This window comes from Camelus dromedarius, chromosome 16 (genome assembly GCF_036321535.1).
Source record: "Camelus dromedarius isolate mCamDro1 chromosome 16, mCamDro1.pat, whole genome shotgun sequence".
Classification (NCBI taxonomy): domain Eukaryota; kingdom Metazoa; phylum Chordata; class Mammalia; order Artiodactyla; family Camelidae; genus Camelus; species Camelus dromedarius.
In genome coordinates this window covers 28,359,868-28,376,769 of record NC_087451.1, presented here as the reverse complement: position 1 = coordinate 28,376,769, position 16,902 = coordinate 28,359,868, and the positions used below count along the sequence as shown (strand labels likewise).

At 60.2% G+C, this 16,902-nt stretch overlaps 1 protein-coding gene and 1 long non-coding RNA gene across 2 annotated transcripts; both read left to right on the top strand.

The window, feature by feature from the left end:
- The first annotated feature begins 1,657 nt into the window (after positions 1 to 1,657).
- LOC135323143 (uncharacterized) lies at positions 1,658 to 4,398 on the top strand. The gene is made up of 3 exons (XR_010384389.1): positions 1,658 to 2,556; positions 2,846 to 3,197; positions 4,101 to 4,398. It is a non-coding gene; the product is annotated as an uncharacterized LOC135323143 (long non-coding RNA).
- Positions 4,399 to 10,859: 6,461 nt separating this feature from the next.
- Positions 10,860 to 16,650, top strand: CHMP6 (charged multivesicular body protein 6). Its single transcript, XM_064495401.1, has 8 exons — positions 10,860 to 10,983; positions 12,988 to 13,097; positions 13,185 to 13,272; positions 13,829 to 13,915; positions 14,735 to 14,800; positions 15,038 to 15,118; positions 15,663 to 15,717; positions 16,362 to 16,650. Exons 1-8 carry the CDS (start codon positions 10,921 to 10,923, stop codon positions 16,415 to 16,417), a joined length of 606 nt encoding a protein of 201 aa, XP_064351471.1. The 5' UTR covers positions 10,860 to 10,920; the 3' UTR covers positions 16,418 to 16,650.
- Positions 16,651 to 16,902: the final 252 nt, after the last annotated feature.

Below are 16,902 nucleotides of genomic sequence, written 5' to 3'. Positions count from 1 at the left end.
GTGTCCAGGAGTAGGATTGCTGGTTCATATGGTTAAGTCTATTTTCAGTTTTTAAGGGGACCTCCATACTGTCCTCCACAGTGGCTGCACCAATTTACATCCCCAGGACGAGGGTTCCCTGTTCTCCACAGCCTCTCCAGCATTTATGGTGTGTGGACTTTTTAATGATGGCCATTCTGGCTGGTGTGAGGTGATACCTCATTGTAGTTTTGACCTGCATTTCACTGACAATTAGCAATGCTGAGCATTTTCCCATGTGCCTATTGCCCATTTGTATGTCTTCATTGGAGAATTGCTTGTTTAGGTCTTCTGCCCATTTTTGGATTGAGCTGCTTTTTTTTTTTTTAAGGTGTTTCAGCTGTTTGTATATTTGGGAAATTAGTCGCTTGTCTGTTACATCATTGGCAAATATTTTCTCCTATTCTGTAGGTTGTCTTTCTGTTTTGTTGATGGCATCCTTAGCTGTGCAAAAGCTTTGAAGTTTAATTAGATCCCATTTGCTTATTTTTGCTTTTGTTTCCATTACTCCAGGAGCTGGTTTGAAAAATACATTGCTGTGATTTATGTCCAAGACTGTTCTGCCCATGTTTTCCTCTAGGAGTTTATTATAGTCTCTGGTCTTGCCTTTAGGTCTTTAATCCATTTTGAGTTTGTTTTTGTACATAGTGTTAGAGAATGTTCTAATCTCAGTGTTCTGCAGACAGTGGTCCAGATTTCCCAGCACGACTTGCTGAAGAGACTCTTTTCTCCAGTGTGTGTTCTTGTCTCCTTTGTCGTGGATTAACTGACCATGAGTGTGTGGCTTTATTTCTGGACCTTCTATCCTGTTCCAGTGATCTGTGTCTGTTTTTGTGTGGGGGCTGACTTTTAAGGAAACCGTGTCCCAGGGCCCAGGCCCCCCTGCCTGCCAGGGCCCTCCCCTTGGGCACCACCCAGCCCTGTGGCCTGGACAGTTTGTCCAAGAAAAGGCCTAACTGGGGGCCATGCCTGTACAGTGGAAGGGCCGCCCACTCTGTCTGCAAGCCAGACCCCCAGGGGGGCTCCCGCGGCCACTTCTTGTTTGTCTTTGCAGCACAAGTTTCCCACCTTGCAGTCAGTGGTTGGGCGGCTGCATCCTCTCCACTCCACTCCGGGAACCCACCTTCCCGAGTCCCAGGCCACCCCCTTCCCGTGACTGTCCTCAAAGCCAGCGTCCCCTCTGGCCCCCGCCTGGAAAGGTCCTGGGCTGCTGGCCGGTGACTCCTGGGCCCTGGGGTGGCCGGATCACTCTCCCTGTGGGGCTGGAGCCTCGTCTCCTGCAGGCATGTCCCCCACCTCCTGAAACGGCCCTCGATTCTAGATCAGATTCCGTGGCTGCCATCCCTGGACACATCCCGATCTTGAGTGGGGACATTCCTGCCCACGTGGTCAGCAAGCCCTGCATGTGGCTCCCCAGAGACAGCTTGGGTACCAGCTCCTGTCATCCCCGTGATAGGAAATGGGGCCCAGCAGACATCTTTACCCCAAGGTCCCACGAAAGACCTTTGCTCGGCCAAGGGGGTGTGGAGGGCAGGGTGGTGGGCGTGGGCACCGGCCCCGACAGGTGGACAGTGTCATCCCGGCTGAGGATGAGGGCAGTGCCCAGGGGAGGCTGGGTGGGTGGGCTGTGACCAGGGGCTCGGGGGTGGGGCACGCGTGGGAGAGAGGGACCAGGACGCCGGAAGGAGGCTGACTACCGGCCCCTGGTCCCAGATCAGTGACCCCCCCGGGTTAGTCCCTGTGGCCACTGCAGCAAATCACCACAGATGTGTTGGAGTTCTCCTCCCAGTCCTGGAGATGTACAGCGTGCTTGAGAGGCCACGAAGGGGCAGTTTGGTTGCCTAGAGTTTAAATTAAATCATATGCATGCCTCATGGGGATGAATCCAAGGTGTCAGCAAGGGTCCTCTGGAGCCTCCAGGGGAGAATCCGTCTTCCCGCCTTTTCCAGCTTCTAGAATCCACCTGCACCCTTTGGTTCGTGGCCCCTTCCTCCTCCTCCAAAGCCAGCAAAGTGGGTGGAGTCTTTCTTTTATTGTAAACATACATTTTTTTATTGAAGCACAGTCAGTTTACGGTGTTGTCAGTTTCTGGTGCACAGCACAGTGCTTCAGTTACCCGTGAACAAACATACGTTTGTTTTCATATTCTTTTTCACCACAAGTTACTACAAGATACTGAATACAGTTCCCTGTGCTGTACGGTATGAGCCTGCTGTTTGTCTGTTTTAGAGGGTGCAGCCTTTCTCACAGGGCACCACTCTGACACTGACTCTGCCCACTCCCACGTTCAAGGACCCTGTGATGACACCAGCCCACGGACAGTCCAGGACAACCTCCGCACCTCAGAGTCGGCCGATTGGCAACCTTAATTCCATCTGCAACCTTAATCCCCTTTGCCACGTGACCTGACACGGTCACAGCCTCCAGGATTAGGATGGGGGCCCTGGGAGACTTTATTCTGCTGACCACTCCCTCTGTCTACAAGCCCCCCCACCAAGCAGAGCCTCTAAGTGCCAGGGGATCCTTGGCCAAGAGGAGGTGAGTGGATGCTGGGTGGAAGGAAGATGTCTGTGCCTGCTCCCAGTGTTGGGTGTGGAGTTGGGAGGGGCTTGGGTCATGGCCCGGCCCCCCAGAGCTATCTGTACAGGGGGCAGTGGCCCCCACGTCCCTGGGAAGGCCCCCAGGCCCCAGTGCGTGAGGGTGGCTGCAGGGAGGTGGGTTCCCCGCACAGCGCCCGCTCCAAGGTGGGGAGGGGAGCCGTCGCCATGGAAACCCAGAGCCTGAGCAGCTGGAACTCCTGAATTAAATTACGGTTTGTTTTAAACAGGAAGGATCCCGAGCGTTTCCTCGGCTGCGCCTGGCGTGCTTCAGCAGAGAGAGTCATATTTTTCCTATTAGCATCATTTACTCTGTCACTGGGACTCGAGTACAAACCAAGTGGTCACAAACATGAGAGATGAACGGAGGCGGGAGCTGGCCACAGGAGAAACGCCGGGGCCAGGCCAGGCCCCCTCGCTCTCCCGGGCCCAGCCCCACACCCTCCGCTTGCCGGCGCCGCGGGGCTGCCGTAAGGGGTCCGTAAAGGACCGCGTAGCTGCACCTCGCGGCCGGGGGAGGTGGGCCGCCCTCCGCCAGGCTCTGCTCTGCGTGTCGCCTGGAACCAGGAAGGCCCCTCCCGGGTCAGCAGCTTCAGCCCGGGGTCCCCTGAGACTCTTGTCTTCCCCTCGGCGCTGGCTCTGCGCTTCGGTGGGAGGGAGGGGCAAAGAGGAGCTCACCCAGGGGAGCCCCGCGTGCAGTGAGGGGCGGCGGCAGGGCCGGTCTCAGCGTGGGACTGCTGGTGTGTGGGGTGACACAGGCAAAGGCCAGGGCCCCAGCAGGCGCCCCTATGGGATGGGGGGAAGGGGTGGAGGGGACGGCCTCTCAGAGCCCTTCAGTCGCAAGCTGGCTGAGGGCCCACGCGGCCTGAAGAATAGCTGGTGCCTCATGCGAAGACGGGGCAGCACCAGGACAGGAGAGGGGGAGCGGGGGCCAGAGGGAGGATGGCTGCTGGGACGGGCCCAGTTGTGTCCCCTACCCTCAGGCTGAAGTCCGAGCCCTGCCCCCACCCCAGCACTGCCTCGGGGTGGGGCAAGTCTGAGCAGCCCCTGCCATGTGCGAGGCAGACCACAGCCAGAGAGGACAGCGGTGCTGGGGAGCGGGGCAAGCAGAGGAGGTGGCTCCCCGCCCCTGATAGAGGGACCAGAGCAAGCGGGGACAGGATGGGAGGCCCAGTCCCGGAGGGGAGGGCAGAGGCCCCTATGAGCCCGGTGGTCCTGGCAGGGGGCCCGGCCTCCAGGGTAAGGATGGGCTGCAGGAGAGTTGAAATTAGGCTCTGCTGGCAGCCCCTGAGCTAACTGGCTTCAGCGATCCTTGTGGAATTCCGCCCATCGCTCCCCGGCACCCCCAGCTGGAAAGCTCCCTAGGAGGCTGACTGCAGCCCCTGGACCTGTGTCTTGGGGTGAAGGTCTCCTTTGCCTGCACTGATGGGGTCTGGCCTTTCCCTGTTGGTGGGGGTGGCTTCATGTCCCCATCCCCCTCCCCAGGCAGCAGGCACATCCTGAGCCCCCCAGCCCTGGTGGCTGACATGCAGCCATGGAGGGAGAGGTGTGCGGCACAGGAAGTCTCAGCCCCAGGCCCGCAGGGCCCTGGAAGTGTGCAGCTGGACAAGCGGCTGAGCATTGGGAACCCAGGTGAGGCGGCCAGCCCCTGACCCAGGTGCTGCCACACGTGCTGGAGGAGAGGCTGCAGCGAGAAGCTGAGGGGATGAGCCCCCACCCCAAGTGTGGTGCTGAAACTGGGGGCACAGGTTCTGGGCCAGCAGAGCCCACTGGTGGAGCCTCTCCTGCAGGAAACAAGACTGGGGGCTCCCAGAGAGGCTCCCCAGCTGTGGGGAGGGATTAGGGGTGCAGAGGGAGGGGTGGGGGGCCCACCCCCAGCTTGTCACCAGTGCCCACTGTGCTCTGCCAGCAGGGGGAGCCCAGCCACGCACAGGACACCCACCTCTGTGGCCTGGGGAGCCAGTGACCCCAGCTCCACAGGGAAGGTGACGGCCACCAGCAAGTTCAACCAACACAAGGCAGACCCCACGTGGACTACCCACCCTGACGCCCCTCCCCTCACGGCCCTGCCTCCAGTCAGCTGGTCCTGCCCCCACTGCTCCCACCAGGACGACCCCTCACCTGCCACCATGACGCCTCCTCTCAACTGGGAGCAGCTGGAGCCACCTTTAAATCCAGGTTAGACCACCCTCCCAGGTTGGGGCCAGCAGCCTCTGGGATCAGAAGAACGGCCCTGTGCCTGCCCCACATGCCCACCTGTCCCCTCCTCCCACCCCACGCAGTCCGTTCACTGTCCCTGCCTGGAGAGCTCCTGAGATCGGATGCCTCTTCCTCAAGGAAGCCCTCCCTGATCCAATGTCCCACCACCTGCATCACGACACTGCATTACCTTGTGATCTCTGCCGCGTGCAGGCCCCAAGGCAGCAGTGACCCCAGCACCCAGAGCAGGCAGGCAGGTGCTCAAGAAGCAGGTGGTGGTAGATGGGTGGATGAGGGCGTGAGTGAAGGGCTGGGCAGAGGGATGACTTCTCCCAGCCAGGGCAGACCCCTGCAGGTCCTCCTCCGCTCCACCGGGTCTTCTTGGACCCACTGCCTCCTAGGGGGTCACTGCCTGTTGGTGCAGGGTGCTGGGATGTTGGGGTACCAGGTGGCCAGTGTGCTGGGGCCGGTGCTGGATGTGGGGTGCTAGGTGAGGGGGTGCTGGGGTGCCGGAACCAGTACCGCCCCCGCGCCGAGCCGGCTCACATCCCAGGCCCTGACACTGTTGCGCGGCTGCCAGGCTGTCCTGCAGCGCCACCTCGTGACCGCCGCGGGGCTCGCGGTTGCGCGACCGTAGCTCGGCTAAGCGTCCAGGAAGGTGGTCACCCCTGCGGCCCTGCGCCCCTCCCCGTGGCCTCGTATCTCTTCTGCTCTCAAGCCTCCTAAAGATGTGTTTCGCCTTTTGACCCAGCGTCTCCACTCACCTGAGTCACCAGGCGGCAGGGCCTTACCCCCCAGGGCCTCCGTACCCCCGACGCTCCACAGCCCCTCCCTCACCGGCCTCTCTGAGCGCCCCCCCTCGCCACGACGTCCCCCAGCCCGGATGCCCGCCCTGGGGGTTCCCACCGGCCCGCACCCGGGGCTGCCCCAGCCGCGGTGCCCAGGTAGCATCCACACAGCGGGTCCTCAGTGTCTAAAGCACCATTTCCTAGGCTCACACCCAACGCCTGGAACTTGACCTGGAGTCCCTTGACTTCTTCCAGAATGTTCCTTGGCTCACCCCACCTTCTCTGCCCCTCTGTCACCACCCCCTTGGTAGGACCCCCAGGACCCCTGACTCACAGGACCCCTGACCAGGGCCCTGACAGCTCTTAACACGCCGCACATGTATCCATGGCCGGCCCCCCACCCCGAACCCCGACCAGACATCGGCACAGCCCACGTGCTCACCAGCGGCGGGTCCCAGGACCCCGGTGGCTTGTGGCCTCAGAAAGTGCCAGTTTTGGAGGAAATTCCCGCCACTCCGCCCGCGAGCGCCCGCCCCCCCTCTGAGGATTGGCTCAGGTGCGGGCACGATGCCCAGGCTCAGCCAATCAGCCTTCCTTAACCCTCACGGCCACAGCTGATTGGCCCGGGTGGAAGCCAATCAGCGCCCTCGTCTGGGCGTGAGGTCCTGGAGGCCTGGGAAGGTGGGCGCCCTGCGGAGGCCAGGGCCGAGCGGTGGACGGAGGAGGTGGACAGCAGCAGTGAGGGGCGGGGGGTCCCGGATGGCTTTCCATGCTGGTCACCACCGTGGCTAGGCGTTGGTGGAGATTCAGTTCCCGCCACGTGCTCCTCGGGCGCCTCCTGTGCGCACACCAGCGGCCGCCCTTGCACGCCGTCTGCGTGCCCCCATCTGCACGTCAGGTAAGGGCCACCCGTCGTCGCCCTCCCTGGGACTCCAGGGCTAACTCCCATCAGACGCTAGGTTAATTTCCTCTGGTAGGAAGTGTTCCAAGGTGTGGACAGTGGAGGAGGCGGCCGACTGGGGCCCTCGCGAGTGCGCAGGTGGAGGTGGGGGTCACCGTCGCCAAGCGTCTCCTGCAACCCGAGTCTCTGAAAGCTCGCGCTCCCCCAAGACCCAGTGACAGGACCATGACCTTCATTCCTGGAACCTGTCCGAGGGTTTGAAGTGCTGAATCTCTGTAATCAACACTTTCCTGCTTGAAATGCCCGGATGCTGGAGTCCTGACCCCTCAGTTCCTCAGAATGTGCCCTCGCTTGCGGGGAGGGTCTTTACAGAGGTCACTAGTGTGGGCTCTGATCCAACATGACTGTTGTCCTTATGAAAAGGGGAAATTTGGACACAGACACCCACACAGGGAGGCCTCGACGGAGGCAGAGGCCGCATGATGCTTCCATTACCAAATAAAACTTGGGTCCACTTGCTGTTGCGCACTGAAGCCAATGTACTGCCCCCAGGTGGTGGTGAAGGGAAGTGCAGCGTTCATTGCAGGGCGTCCTGCAAGGAGTCCAGGCAGCTGGTGCTCAAAAGGCCCCAGCTCCCTCAAGGCTTTCAGGGAAAGGATTTTAAAGACAGGGTAAGGGAGGGGGTGTGGGCTGTGTGATTAGATCGTGGACATGCTTCTGATTGGTCGGTGGTGAGGTCATCAGGGGTCAACATCATCAGCCTCCTGGTTCCAGCCCGTCTGGGGTCTCTGAGCTTGTGGGCAGCACAGAGTTAACTCCTCCCCACCCCTTTGGGTTTCAGTGTCTGCAAAACAGCTCAAAGGACATGGCTCAGAATATTATCTATAGGCCTTGAGAAGGAACTAAATGCCCTCGAATTTGTTTAGTGGCTAAACTGTTATCATTTTGTCTTGCTTGACTGCTTTCCTTTCTCTCTGCCTTTTCTCACTTCTCTGATGAAATGTACTCTTTGGAACTCGGGAAGCCTAGGAGACTAGTTTTCCTACAGACAAGAGGTGGGCAGAGGACATGGCAGGGGGGTCTGTCTAGGAAAGGCCCCACAGGGTCCTGCTCAGTTACACTTCCACGTGCTAGGGCTTGCGGGCAAACCACCAGAAGCTGGGAGAGAGGCAGGTTCTTCCTCACAGGCTCTGGAGAGCCAGCCCTGCCAACACCAGGATTTCAGGCTTCCAGCCTTCAGACCATGAGACACTAAGTTTCTATTGTCTAAGTGCCCCAGCCTGGGGGAACCCGTCACGACAGTCAGAGCAGACTAACACAATCTGAAAAACAGGATCTGAGTGGCTGAGGGGTGCAACCACACGCTTTTCCATGATTGCCTGGATTCCATGACAGCCGGATCCTGGGAGCCCAAGCAGCTGCAAGGCAACATTCCGGAGGAAGTCAGGACCATGGGGCAGGCTGGGGCTTCCTGACTGCTCTAAGAAGATTTCATTTCTTAAAATGACAAGCAAGTGGCTTAAGATTCTGAGTTCAAGGGAGAGTTAGGAGAGCAGGCGGTAGGCGGGACCCCCGTAAAAGGAAATCTGATTACTTGCAGAGGGAACATGGTGGCTGGAAATCATTGCCCACGTCTTATCCTGCGGGTTGTAAGATTACAGTGTAAATTGAATTCTCAGCCTCACCAGGTCAGAGCACTGAGTGTGAAAGAGTCAGATGGAGAAGGCCCAGGGGACTGACCTTGAACCCTACGCCTCCTGCATAATCCTGTTAAGCCTTGCCTTCTGGTGGAAGCCACCCTGCTCCCTGTCTGAGGCGGCCCCCCACCATGTGAAGCCCCCACCAAAAGCAGTTGCCTGCTAAGGGGACACGGCTTCTCTTCAAGACCTCACCCTGTGACCCCTGGTCTCCAGACCCATAGCTGCAGTGAGATCCTAGCTGACTCCAGGGAGGTGAGAACTCCATCACACCCCAAAGACTCCAGGATATCGCTGACCCTCACCACACAGGTGCGCGATGCGGCCGACATTGGGCGAGCTGGACAGGGCCCCGGCACTTGTGACTCCGGGCCCTACTGTTTGCTTTCATCTATAAGAAGATCCTTTGTACCCGGGAACTTGGACTTGGACTTAACATGGCCCAGCTGAGATGCCAGCAATTCCCTGGTCTAATACAGAGGAAACTTGAAGGGCTGGGGCAGATAAGGACCAGACATGAATGTATCAGGTGCAACCTGCCCCTTGTTGAGTCCCCGAGCACACACCCTGCACAGAGACCTGGAGAAAGCCCTGAGTGAGGACCTCGGCTCCTTGAACAGCTCTCCAAGGTCTGCAGGCCTGGAATGAGGGTAGAGGTGCTGCCGTCCAGACAGGGCCTCTGATTTCTCCTGGGAACCGGGAGGGCTCGGCCCAGAGATAAGGTGGGCAGGTTCCAGGAAAGTGCAGCAAACTCTGAGCGGTCGTTATGATGGACAGTGCTGGGGGTACCCTTGGCCCTGGCCAACCGCAAACAACAGACAGTCTCGGAAAGCTGAAATTGACCATGAAGAAACAGCCCACGTCTGGCAAATAGAGATCCAATGTGAAGCACCTCAGTGGAGGGAGGGTGACCTCTCGCCCAGTTCCAGGGTTAAACGGAGGGGAAGATGGGTTCCCCGTGAAGGATTCTGAGAAGTATTCCCTGCAGACCCTCCCCAAGGTGCCTACCTTTGTTCCAGTTACTACTGCTGCATAACAAACCCCTCACCCTGAAACTTAATGGCTTAAAAAGACACCCACCATTTATCTGATTCGTGGATCTGCACGCAGGCGGAGTCGACAGGGAAGCTCATCCCTGCTCTGTGTGGCCCATCCGACGGGGGACTGGAACTCCCCTAACAAGACTGTGCACCCACCCAGCGGGCAGTGGTGCTGACCCTCCCCACGCAGGCCTCTCCAGGGGTGGCTGGCTCCTCTCACTTGGTGGCAAGTCCCAGAGGACAGCAGCCTTTTGTGACCTGGTCTCAGCAGTCACAGAGCACTAGTCTTGCCATTGGTGAGGGCCTCTGTGGGACTCCACTGCCTTGGCTGGCTCGTGGTGATGGAGCCAGAACTGGGGACGTTCCTCCTTTGCCAGCGAGCTTGACACGGCGTCAGTGCAGTGCTGGGGTGATGCTGCCTGGTCCGCAGAGGAGGGGGCTCCCCTTTCTACTGCTGCACTTTTCTCCTCTGGGGATGCAGCTGGCAGGGGGTGGGCTCCTTAATGAGTCTCCCCACCACCCCTGGGCTGCTTCTTGCAGACCCCCAGTCTTTCCCACTCCCTGGGCCCCGTGATTGAGGGAGAACCAGGGAGCATCACTGTAAGCGATACCACACAGTGATCCCCACGTCCCCAAAGGACCCCGCACCTGCTGACCAAAGTAACGCTGCGCTGGGGAAAGGAAATACCCCAGCCCATCTGGCACATAAAGACACTGGCTTTAAATGGATGCTAAGTCCTGGGGATGCCCTGACACCACAGTGGGCCACCAGTCTGGGGGTTTCATGGTGGGCGGGGGGTATGTGCAGGGGTCACTGTGGGGCCAGTCAGCTCACAGACCCACCCTGCAGCCCTTTCCCCAGTTCTTGGACATCAGATTGGACCAGACATACAGAATCCACGTACTGCCTCTCATAGGGACACCTGTGGTGGGAAGGGTTCAGTGGAAGCCATGTCCCCTCCCTGCCAAGACTGCACACTCCAAGCAACACTGCAGTCCTGGGGGATTACAGGGGTTAGTGCCGCCACGAAGGATCTCAAAGGCGCAGGTGTGGCCTTACCTGTCGCATCCCCATCCACCTCACCTTTGTGGTCCCTGCAGGGTCAGGTGGTCTCGGAGAACGACTGTGCATTATCGTGAACTCCCTGTCTCTCTGTGTCACGTTTTTGGTAACTCTTCCAATATTTCAAACTTTTTCGTTATTATTACGTTTGTTACAGTGATCTGTGAGAAAAGACCTCTGATGTTACTACAGGCAGACCTCAGAGATATTATGGGTTCCATTTTTGCAATAAAGCGAATATGAAAATAAATAGAGCCACACAAATTTGTTGGTTTCCCAGTGCATATAAAAGTTATGTTTACTCTATACTGCAGCGTATTAAATGTGCGATTGCATTGTCTTTAAAAAGCACATACCTTAATTAAAAATACTTTATTGCTAAAAAATGCTAACCGTCATTTGAGCCTTCAGCGAGTAGTGAGACGCAGGTGGAATGCACGGTCCGGGGAGGCTTCCCCAGGCGAGTCCGCGGCGGTGCGCGTTCTGCGGCGCTTGGACCCGCGCGGCCGCCGTAGCGGGGGGGGGGGGTCGGGACCGGCTACGGCGGCCGCGCGGGGCCAGGCGAGGCGGGGCGGGGCGGCCGGGCCGGTGGCGGGGCGCGGGCCGGGCGGGCCGCCATGGGCAACCTGTTTGGCCGCAAGAAGCAGAGCCGGGTCACGGAGCAGGACAAGGCCATCCTGGTGAGCTGCCGGCCCCGCGAGCGGGGGCCCGAGGCCGGGCGGGCTTCCCTGCTCCCGGGGCCCGTCCGGCGCGGTGGGCGGTGGGCCTCCCGTGCGGCGCGTGCCCGGGCCCCGTTCCACCGAGTCTGAGCGAGCGCGGGCGCTGCGGGCTGCGGGCTGCGGGCTGCGGGCTGCAGGCGGCCCCGGTGCGGCGGCCGAGCCGCCCCTCGGGTCTCGGGAGGCGGTGCGGCCTCGCCCTGTTCCGCGGTCATCCCTTGTCCGTGGACGAGTCCGCGCCCGCAGGTGCGGTTCCTGAGCTCCAGCCCCGCGCCCCGGCCCCGGCCCGGTACTGCCCTGCTTTGCCGTGGCCCGTTTAGGGCAAAGCCAGGGCCTGCGCCTGGGCGGGAGGCCGTGGGGAGGGGATGGCCGGGCAGTGTGGCCTTGTCGCTGCGCCCAGAGCGGGGGCTTTAAGGAGACCGGGCCCTGGTTGTGGAACAGTCGTGTTCCGTGTGACTGGGACTCCAAGTGGGCTCGGGATCTGCCTTGGCCCTTGCTCCGACCTGTGGCCTGTGCGGGCCCTGAGGCACTGAGGTCTCGCCAGGGTCCCCAGGCTGGCGGGCCGCCCTCCAGACGCCGGTCTCTGAGACCACACCAGACCCTCCAAGTTTTGGATGGTGATGTACCTGCCTGTGGATTCAGGTGTCCCTTCCAGGGAGTGCTGGGGCAAAAGCTAGTTTCTGTAGAAAGAATCGCCGGCTAGGTTAAGTGAAATGGGCTGTCAAGAATAATTCATTTTCAAAATGAGAAAATGTGTCGAGGAGGAGATAGCCCAAAACGTGAGCAGCGTTTATCTTTGCTCTTTTTTTTTCCCCTATATTTTTGCAACAAAAAAAATGTGATTTTTGCACTAAGAGGAAACGAATCCAAGTAACAGGTGACGTTTCTTTATTTTTCGGTTGGTTGGTTTTTTGTTGTTGTTTTAACTGTGGCTTCTGAAACCATAAGTTATGAAACTTTTTAACTGAAGTTCTCCAGTCTAAGAAGAGACAACAGGCATGTTTGTCGCTGGAGAAGATCGCAGCTTTGGGTGCTGAGTGTGGTCGGGCGCACAGGACAGCAAGCTGTGCCCTGCCTCCTCCCTCTGCTGCTGGGCTGACCCCTCTGGCTGAGCAGGAGGCCCCCAGGCTACTCTCTTCCCTCTCTAGGGATTCACCTTTGGGTTTCTTTTCAAGGAGGCGTTCCTCTTGCCAAGGATCACGTTGGTGGGGTCACAGTAGAACAAAACATTGCCTGATAATTTCTGAGGGTGAAAAGCTGAGTTGAGAAGCTTCGAGCTCCAGCGTGCTGTCCTGTGACCTTCTGCCAAGACCCCTTGTTTTACAAAGTGGGCAGCCTGGCCGCACCCGCAGAGGAAAGGCGGCCAGAGCTGGGGACTGGCACAGAGGCTGGCACCGGGTCTCCGGGCACCTCTCACTGAAGCCACGAAAGAGCAAAGCCAGGAGGGAGGAGGCCCCAGGCCCCAGCCGTGGCTGGGTGGGATGGTGGCTCATGGTGACTGTCACCAGCACCTTCTGTGTTTCTGTGCCTTGGAGGTGCCGGCAGTGCTCCCTGACCTGCCTGGCAGTGCTCATGCTCCTTGCCGATGGCAGGCGGGCAGCAAGGCTGTGCGGTGTGGGCGCTGAGGGCGAGGGGCTGTCTAGGGTGAGGGAGGGGGTGTCTTGGGCTGTGAGGGTACTGAGCTGCAGCCCTGCCCCCCACCCCCAGAGGCCAGTGGCATCCCCAGCTGTGACAAGCAGGGGTGACTCCAGACAGTGCCCCACATGCTCTGGGGGACAGACTTCTCCCCACGGAGAGCTGTTTCAGAGGGTGTGCTTCCAGTGCTGGCGATCAGGGCAGCCTGGCCATGGTGGGGGCCCCTTCCGTGACCCTGGCAGCCTCCAGGCCAGCTCTCCCAGGCACTGGGTAGCCTGGCGCGGGCGTAGCGCTGCGCGGGCTCAGTGTGGACACAGGCCTGCTCTCCGGCAGCAACTGAAGCAGCAGCGGGACCGGCTAAAGCAGTACCAGAAGAGGATCACCCAGCAGCTGGAGCGGGAGCGGGAGGTCGCCCGGCAGCTCCTGCGCGACGGCAGGAAGGAGTGAGTGGGGCCGGGTGGGGCCGGGAGGCTGGAGCAGGGGTGGGGGCCGGGAGGCCACTCAGTGTCACCGCTCGGGTTCCCCTGCAGGCGGGCCAAGCTGCTGCTCAAGAAGAAGCGGTACCGGGAGCAGCTCCTGGACAAGACGGAAAACCAGATCACCAGCCTGGAGACCATGGTAGGCCCAGCTGCGGCCGGGGGCGTCTGTGGGCCCCACGGGGCTGAAGTGTGTCACCTTCCTTCCCTGGACCCCTCAGCCAGAGCCCAAGGAGTGGGTCTAAGGAGGAGGGGAGACTCTTCGATGGGAACCTGGCCATCTTCAGGGGCTGGGGGCAGGTTGGCTCTTGCAGGCTCGGGGGCTCTTGGGGGGCTGGACCCCTTCTGGGTGGTGGGGTTGGGGGGTGGACGGGGCAGGTGGGGGTCTGCCCGGGTGATGGGAGAGGTGTCCCGAGCGGCCCAGCTCTAGGCCCAAGTCTAGTTCTGCTCTGTTGCTAACCAGAGCTGCTAGTAAGCAGTCGTGGTACTTTGAGATTCTTCCCGGGCCCTCTCAGGCCCACCAAGGCCCCTGGTGGTGCTCAGGGCAGCAGGAACGGACAAGAGGGAGGTTGGGGCAGAGATGGTCTGCCCTGAGACCCAGCGGTCTTCATGGGCGGTGGTCTCATCCTCAGTGCCGTTGCGGGGTCTGCGTGAGGAGGCAGAAGGCCGGCCCCTGACCACAGGGCTCTCCCCCTCAGGTCCAGAGTATTGAGTTCACCCAGATTGAAATGAAGGTGCTCGAGGGTTTGCAGGTCGGAAATGAGTGTCTGAATAAGATGCACCAGGTGAGTCTTGCAAGTCTGGGGGCAGAGAGGAGGGGAGCAGGCGGAACAAGGAGAGGGCTTGTCCCTGAGGCCACCCCTGCACCCAGGCTGTCAGGTGCATGGGAAAGCCAGTCACTACCAGGAGAGGGTGACAGTCTAGTGGGACCAACAAACTCAGGAATGGTGGCCTGAGAATAGAGACCCGAACTATAATTTGGGTTCACAGATGCTAAAGTGACTAGAGGGAAAGTCTGGTTAGAATAGGGGAGGGTTGTGGTGAACTAATCTGGAGGACTTCCTGGAGGAAGTGAACCCAGCCTCCTCTCGGGAAGCAGCACGGAGGTGGGCAGGAGAAGGAGAGGTGAGGCCCAGAGAGGCCGTGGCAAAGCCCCCACCCCATCTCGTTCCTGACGAGTGGGTGGCACGCGGGGCCAGGCAGACCCAGGTTACACTGCTTTTCTGAGTGTCCAGTGTGGTCTACCTGCCAGTCAGGCAAAGGTGCTACTTTGAACCCAAAAGAAATCAAGTCGCCTGGCCGGAGAACGTTTTTTGTGCTGTTTACTAGCACTAGGCTTGATTTGGGTGCCAGAAGGTCCAGTGAGAAGGGCCCGCAGGATCTAGGGAGGTCAGTTGAGGCTTCTGAAAAGACTGGTCTGACGGCTCCACAGCCTCTGTGGACGGGCCCTGCCTGGGACACAAGTGACCAAGGATGAGTCACGTCCCACTTGGCTTCATTTAGCAGAAACAGAGGGTCCAGGCCGTGTGCCCTGTTGGTCGGGGTGGCTTCATGCAGGGGTTGATGCGTGTCGTGCTGACGCACTCCCAACTTGTAACTGACAGGTGATGTCCATAGAAGAGGTGGAGCGGATACTGGACGAGACCCAGGAGGCCGTGGAGTACCAGCGGGTAGGTGTTGCCGCGTCACTGGGACCCGCCTTCTGCCAGCCCAGGAGCTCGAGGGCCAACTTGCTGAGTGTCCAGCGCCACCCTCAAGGGCCAGGCCTCCCCACACCACTGGGCGGCTGCCTTCTTTCTTTCGAGGGAGAGGAGCCTTGAGCCGGGGCCGTCTCCTTCCTCTGTGAGGGGCTAGCTTTCCCTACCCCAGCCGGGCCGTGCGCCTCACCTCCGCTCCTCCTTTCACAGCAAATAGATGAGCTGTTGGCAGGAAGCTTCACGCAGGAGGACGAAGATGCCATCCTGGAGGAGCTGGATGCAATCACTCAGGTAACACGACCCCGGGACTGACGCGGTCACTCGAGTGACGGGACCCCAGGACTGACACGGTCACTCAGGTGACAGGACCCCAAGACTGATGCAGTCACTCGGGTGACAGGCCACCTTACTTCTGATTCACTTACTTACCGATTCAGTTCTTCTCAAAACCCGAGGGGCTTCTGGGTACCCTCTGGGAACCACAGACACACCCGGTGCTAGCACCCAAGGGGACCACAGCAGAGGTGCCCCGTGGCCCCTGACCTGCATGGGTGCCTGTTTCAAAGCCCATGACCCAAAATCAGTTGGAACTCTGGGCGGGGAGCCCCTCAGGGTCCGGGCTGTTGGGGGCAGCCATCTTTTGTGGCCACCGCGCCCTTGGTGTTGGGAGTTGGAGGGATCCTGGAAGCCAGGGATGGCGCAACCTTGGTTGGGTGCTGGAGGGTTTGTGTCCCACTGACATCCCGCTGAGAGCAGCTAAGCAAACAGGATGCCGTCGTCCCGAGAGAAGGACCATGGTGATTGCATCTAACGGCCTTTACCCTGTTTCCTTCAGGAACAGATCGAGCTGCCAGAGGTTCCTTCGGAGCCTCTTCCCGAAAAGAAGCCAGGTACTGTCCTCATTCTGTCCTTGGAGAGCAGTGAGTCCTAGAGTGTCCCGGCCGCGAGGTCCTGCCCTTCCTGCTCAGCGAGGGTCAGGTCCCACTGCCCGCGGGTGCTGGGCCATGTGCTGGCACCAGCTTGGGAGCTCAGGCGGACGCGGGGCCTTACCCTGAGGTCGAGCCCAGCTTTCTGAGGGGTCTGGGGAACCTCGTGAGAGCCAAACCCATCTGAAGAGGCATGTCCTGAAAGCAGAGCCAGGAAAGGGCCCGTTTAGCCGGGCAGGCGCCCTCAGTGCAGCCAGGACCTGCCATCCTCGGACTGTCACAGGGACAGCTGTCCCGGGCGTGACTTACACGCGCCCTCAGAAGTTCTCCACCCCGATTCGTCCTCCGTGAGTCCCCTTGGCTCTCTCTGCTCCCTCGCTGCCCCTCGGCCTCCTCTCCAGCCCAGGGGAGGGGCTGCTGTCCCATCTTGAGTGCGGCTCTGTTGCTGGCCCACCGGTGTCTGTGTGCAACTCGCCTCCCCAGAGCCGTGCCTTCCTTCCCAGAGCACAAAGGCCTGGACCTGGCACCTTGCCGCCTCTGGTCCTTCCTGGGGAGTTTCGCCTGCAGGGTCTTGTTGCGCGACAGACATGTCTATGTTTCCTCCACAGAGAAAGTCCCCGTCAAGGCTGGGCCCAGGCAGGCGGAACTTGTGGCAGCCTCATAACACGGCCTCCTCACATGGGACTCGCAGGGACTGCCAAGGACTGGGGCCCAGAGATTGGGTGCATGGCCGGCCCTGACTGGGCTCCCAGGAGGCCGGCGCCAGGCCGGCCGGCCGGGTGCTGACGGAGCCGTTCGCACACAGGCGCCCTCTCAGGACGCCCACGGGGCGTTTCTGGGCGCCGCTGTCCTGCTCTCGTTTCTGGATTAAATGGCAACGTTCAAACTCTGCAGCCAGCGCAGCTTCCAAGGCTGTGGTTCCTGGGGCCAGGGCGGGCCCATCGCGCCTGGTGCCGGTCACTCGTCCTGGTGCGCGCAGCTCCGCTGGCCGCTGTCCCCCAGCGCTGTCCGCTGTGGGGGGATGCATCAGACCCCGCCTCCCGCCCTCCCCTCTCCCCCTTCCTGCTGCTCCTGTCCGCTGGCGGGGGCTTCAGTTCAGGGGTCCCTGCCTTGGCCTGGCTTCCTGACATGCTATTTCCATGTAGATTT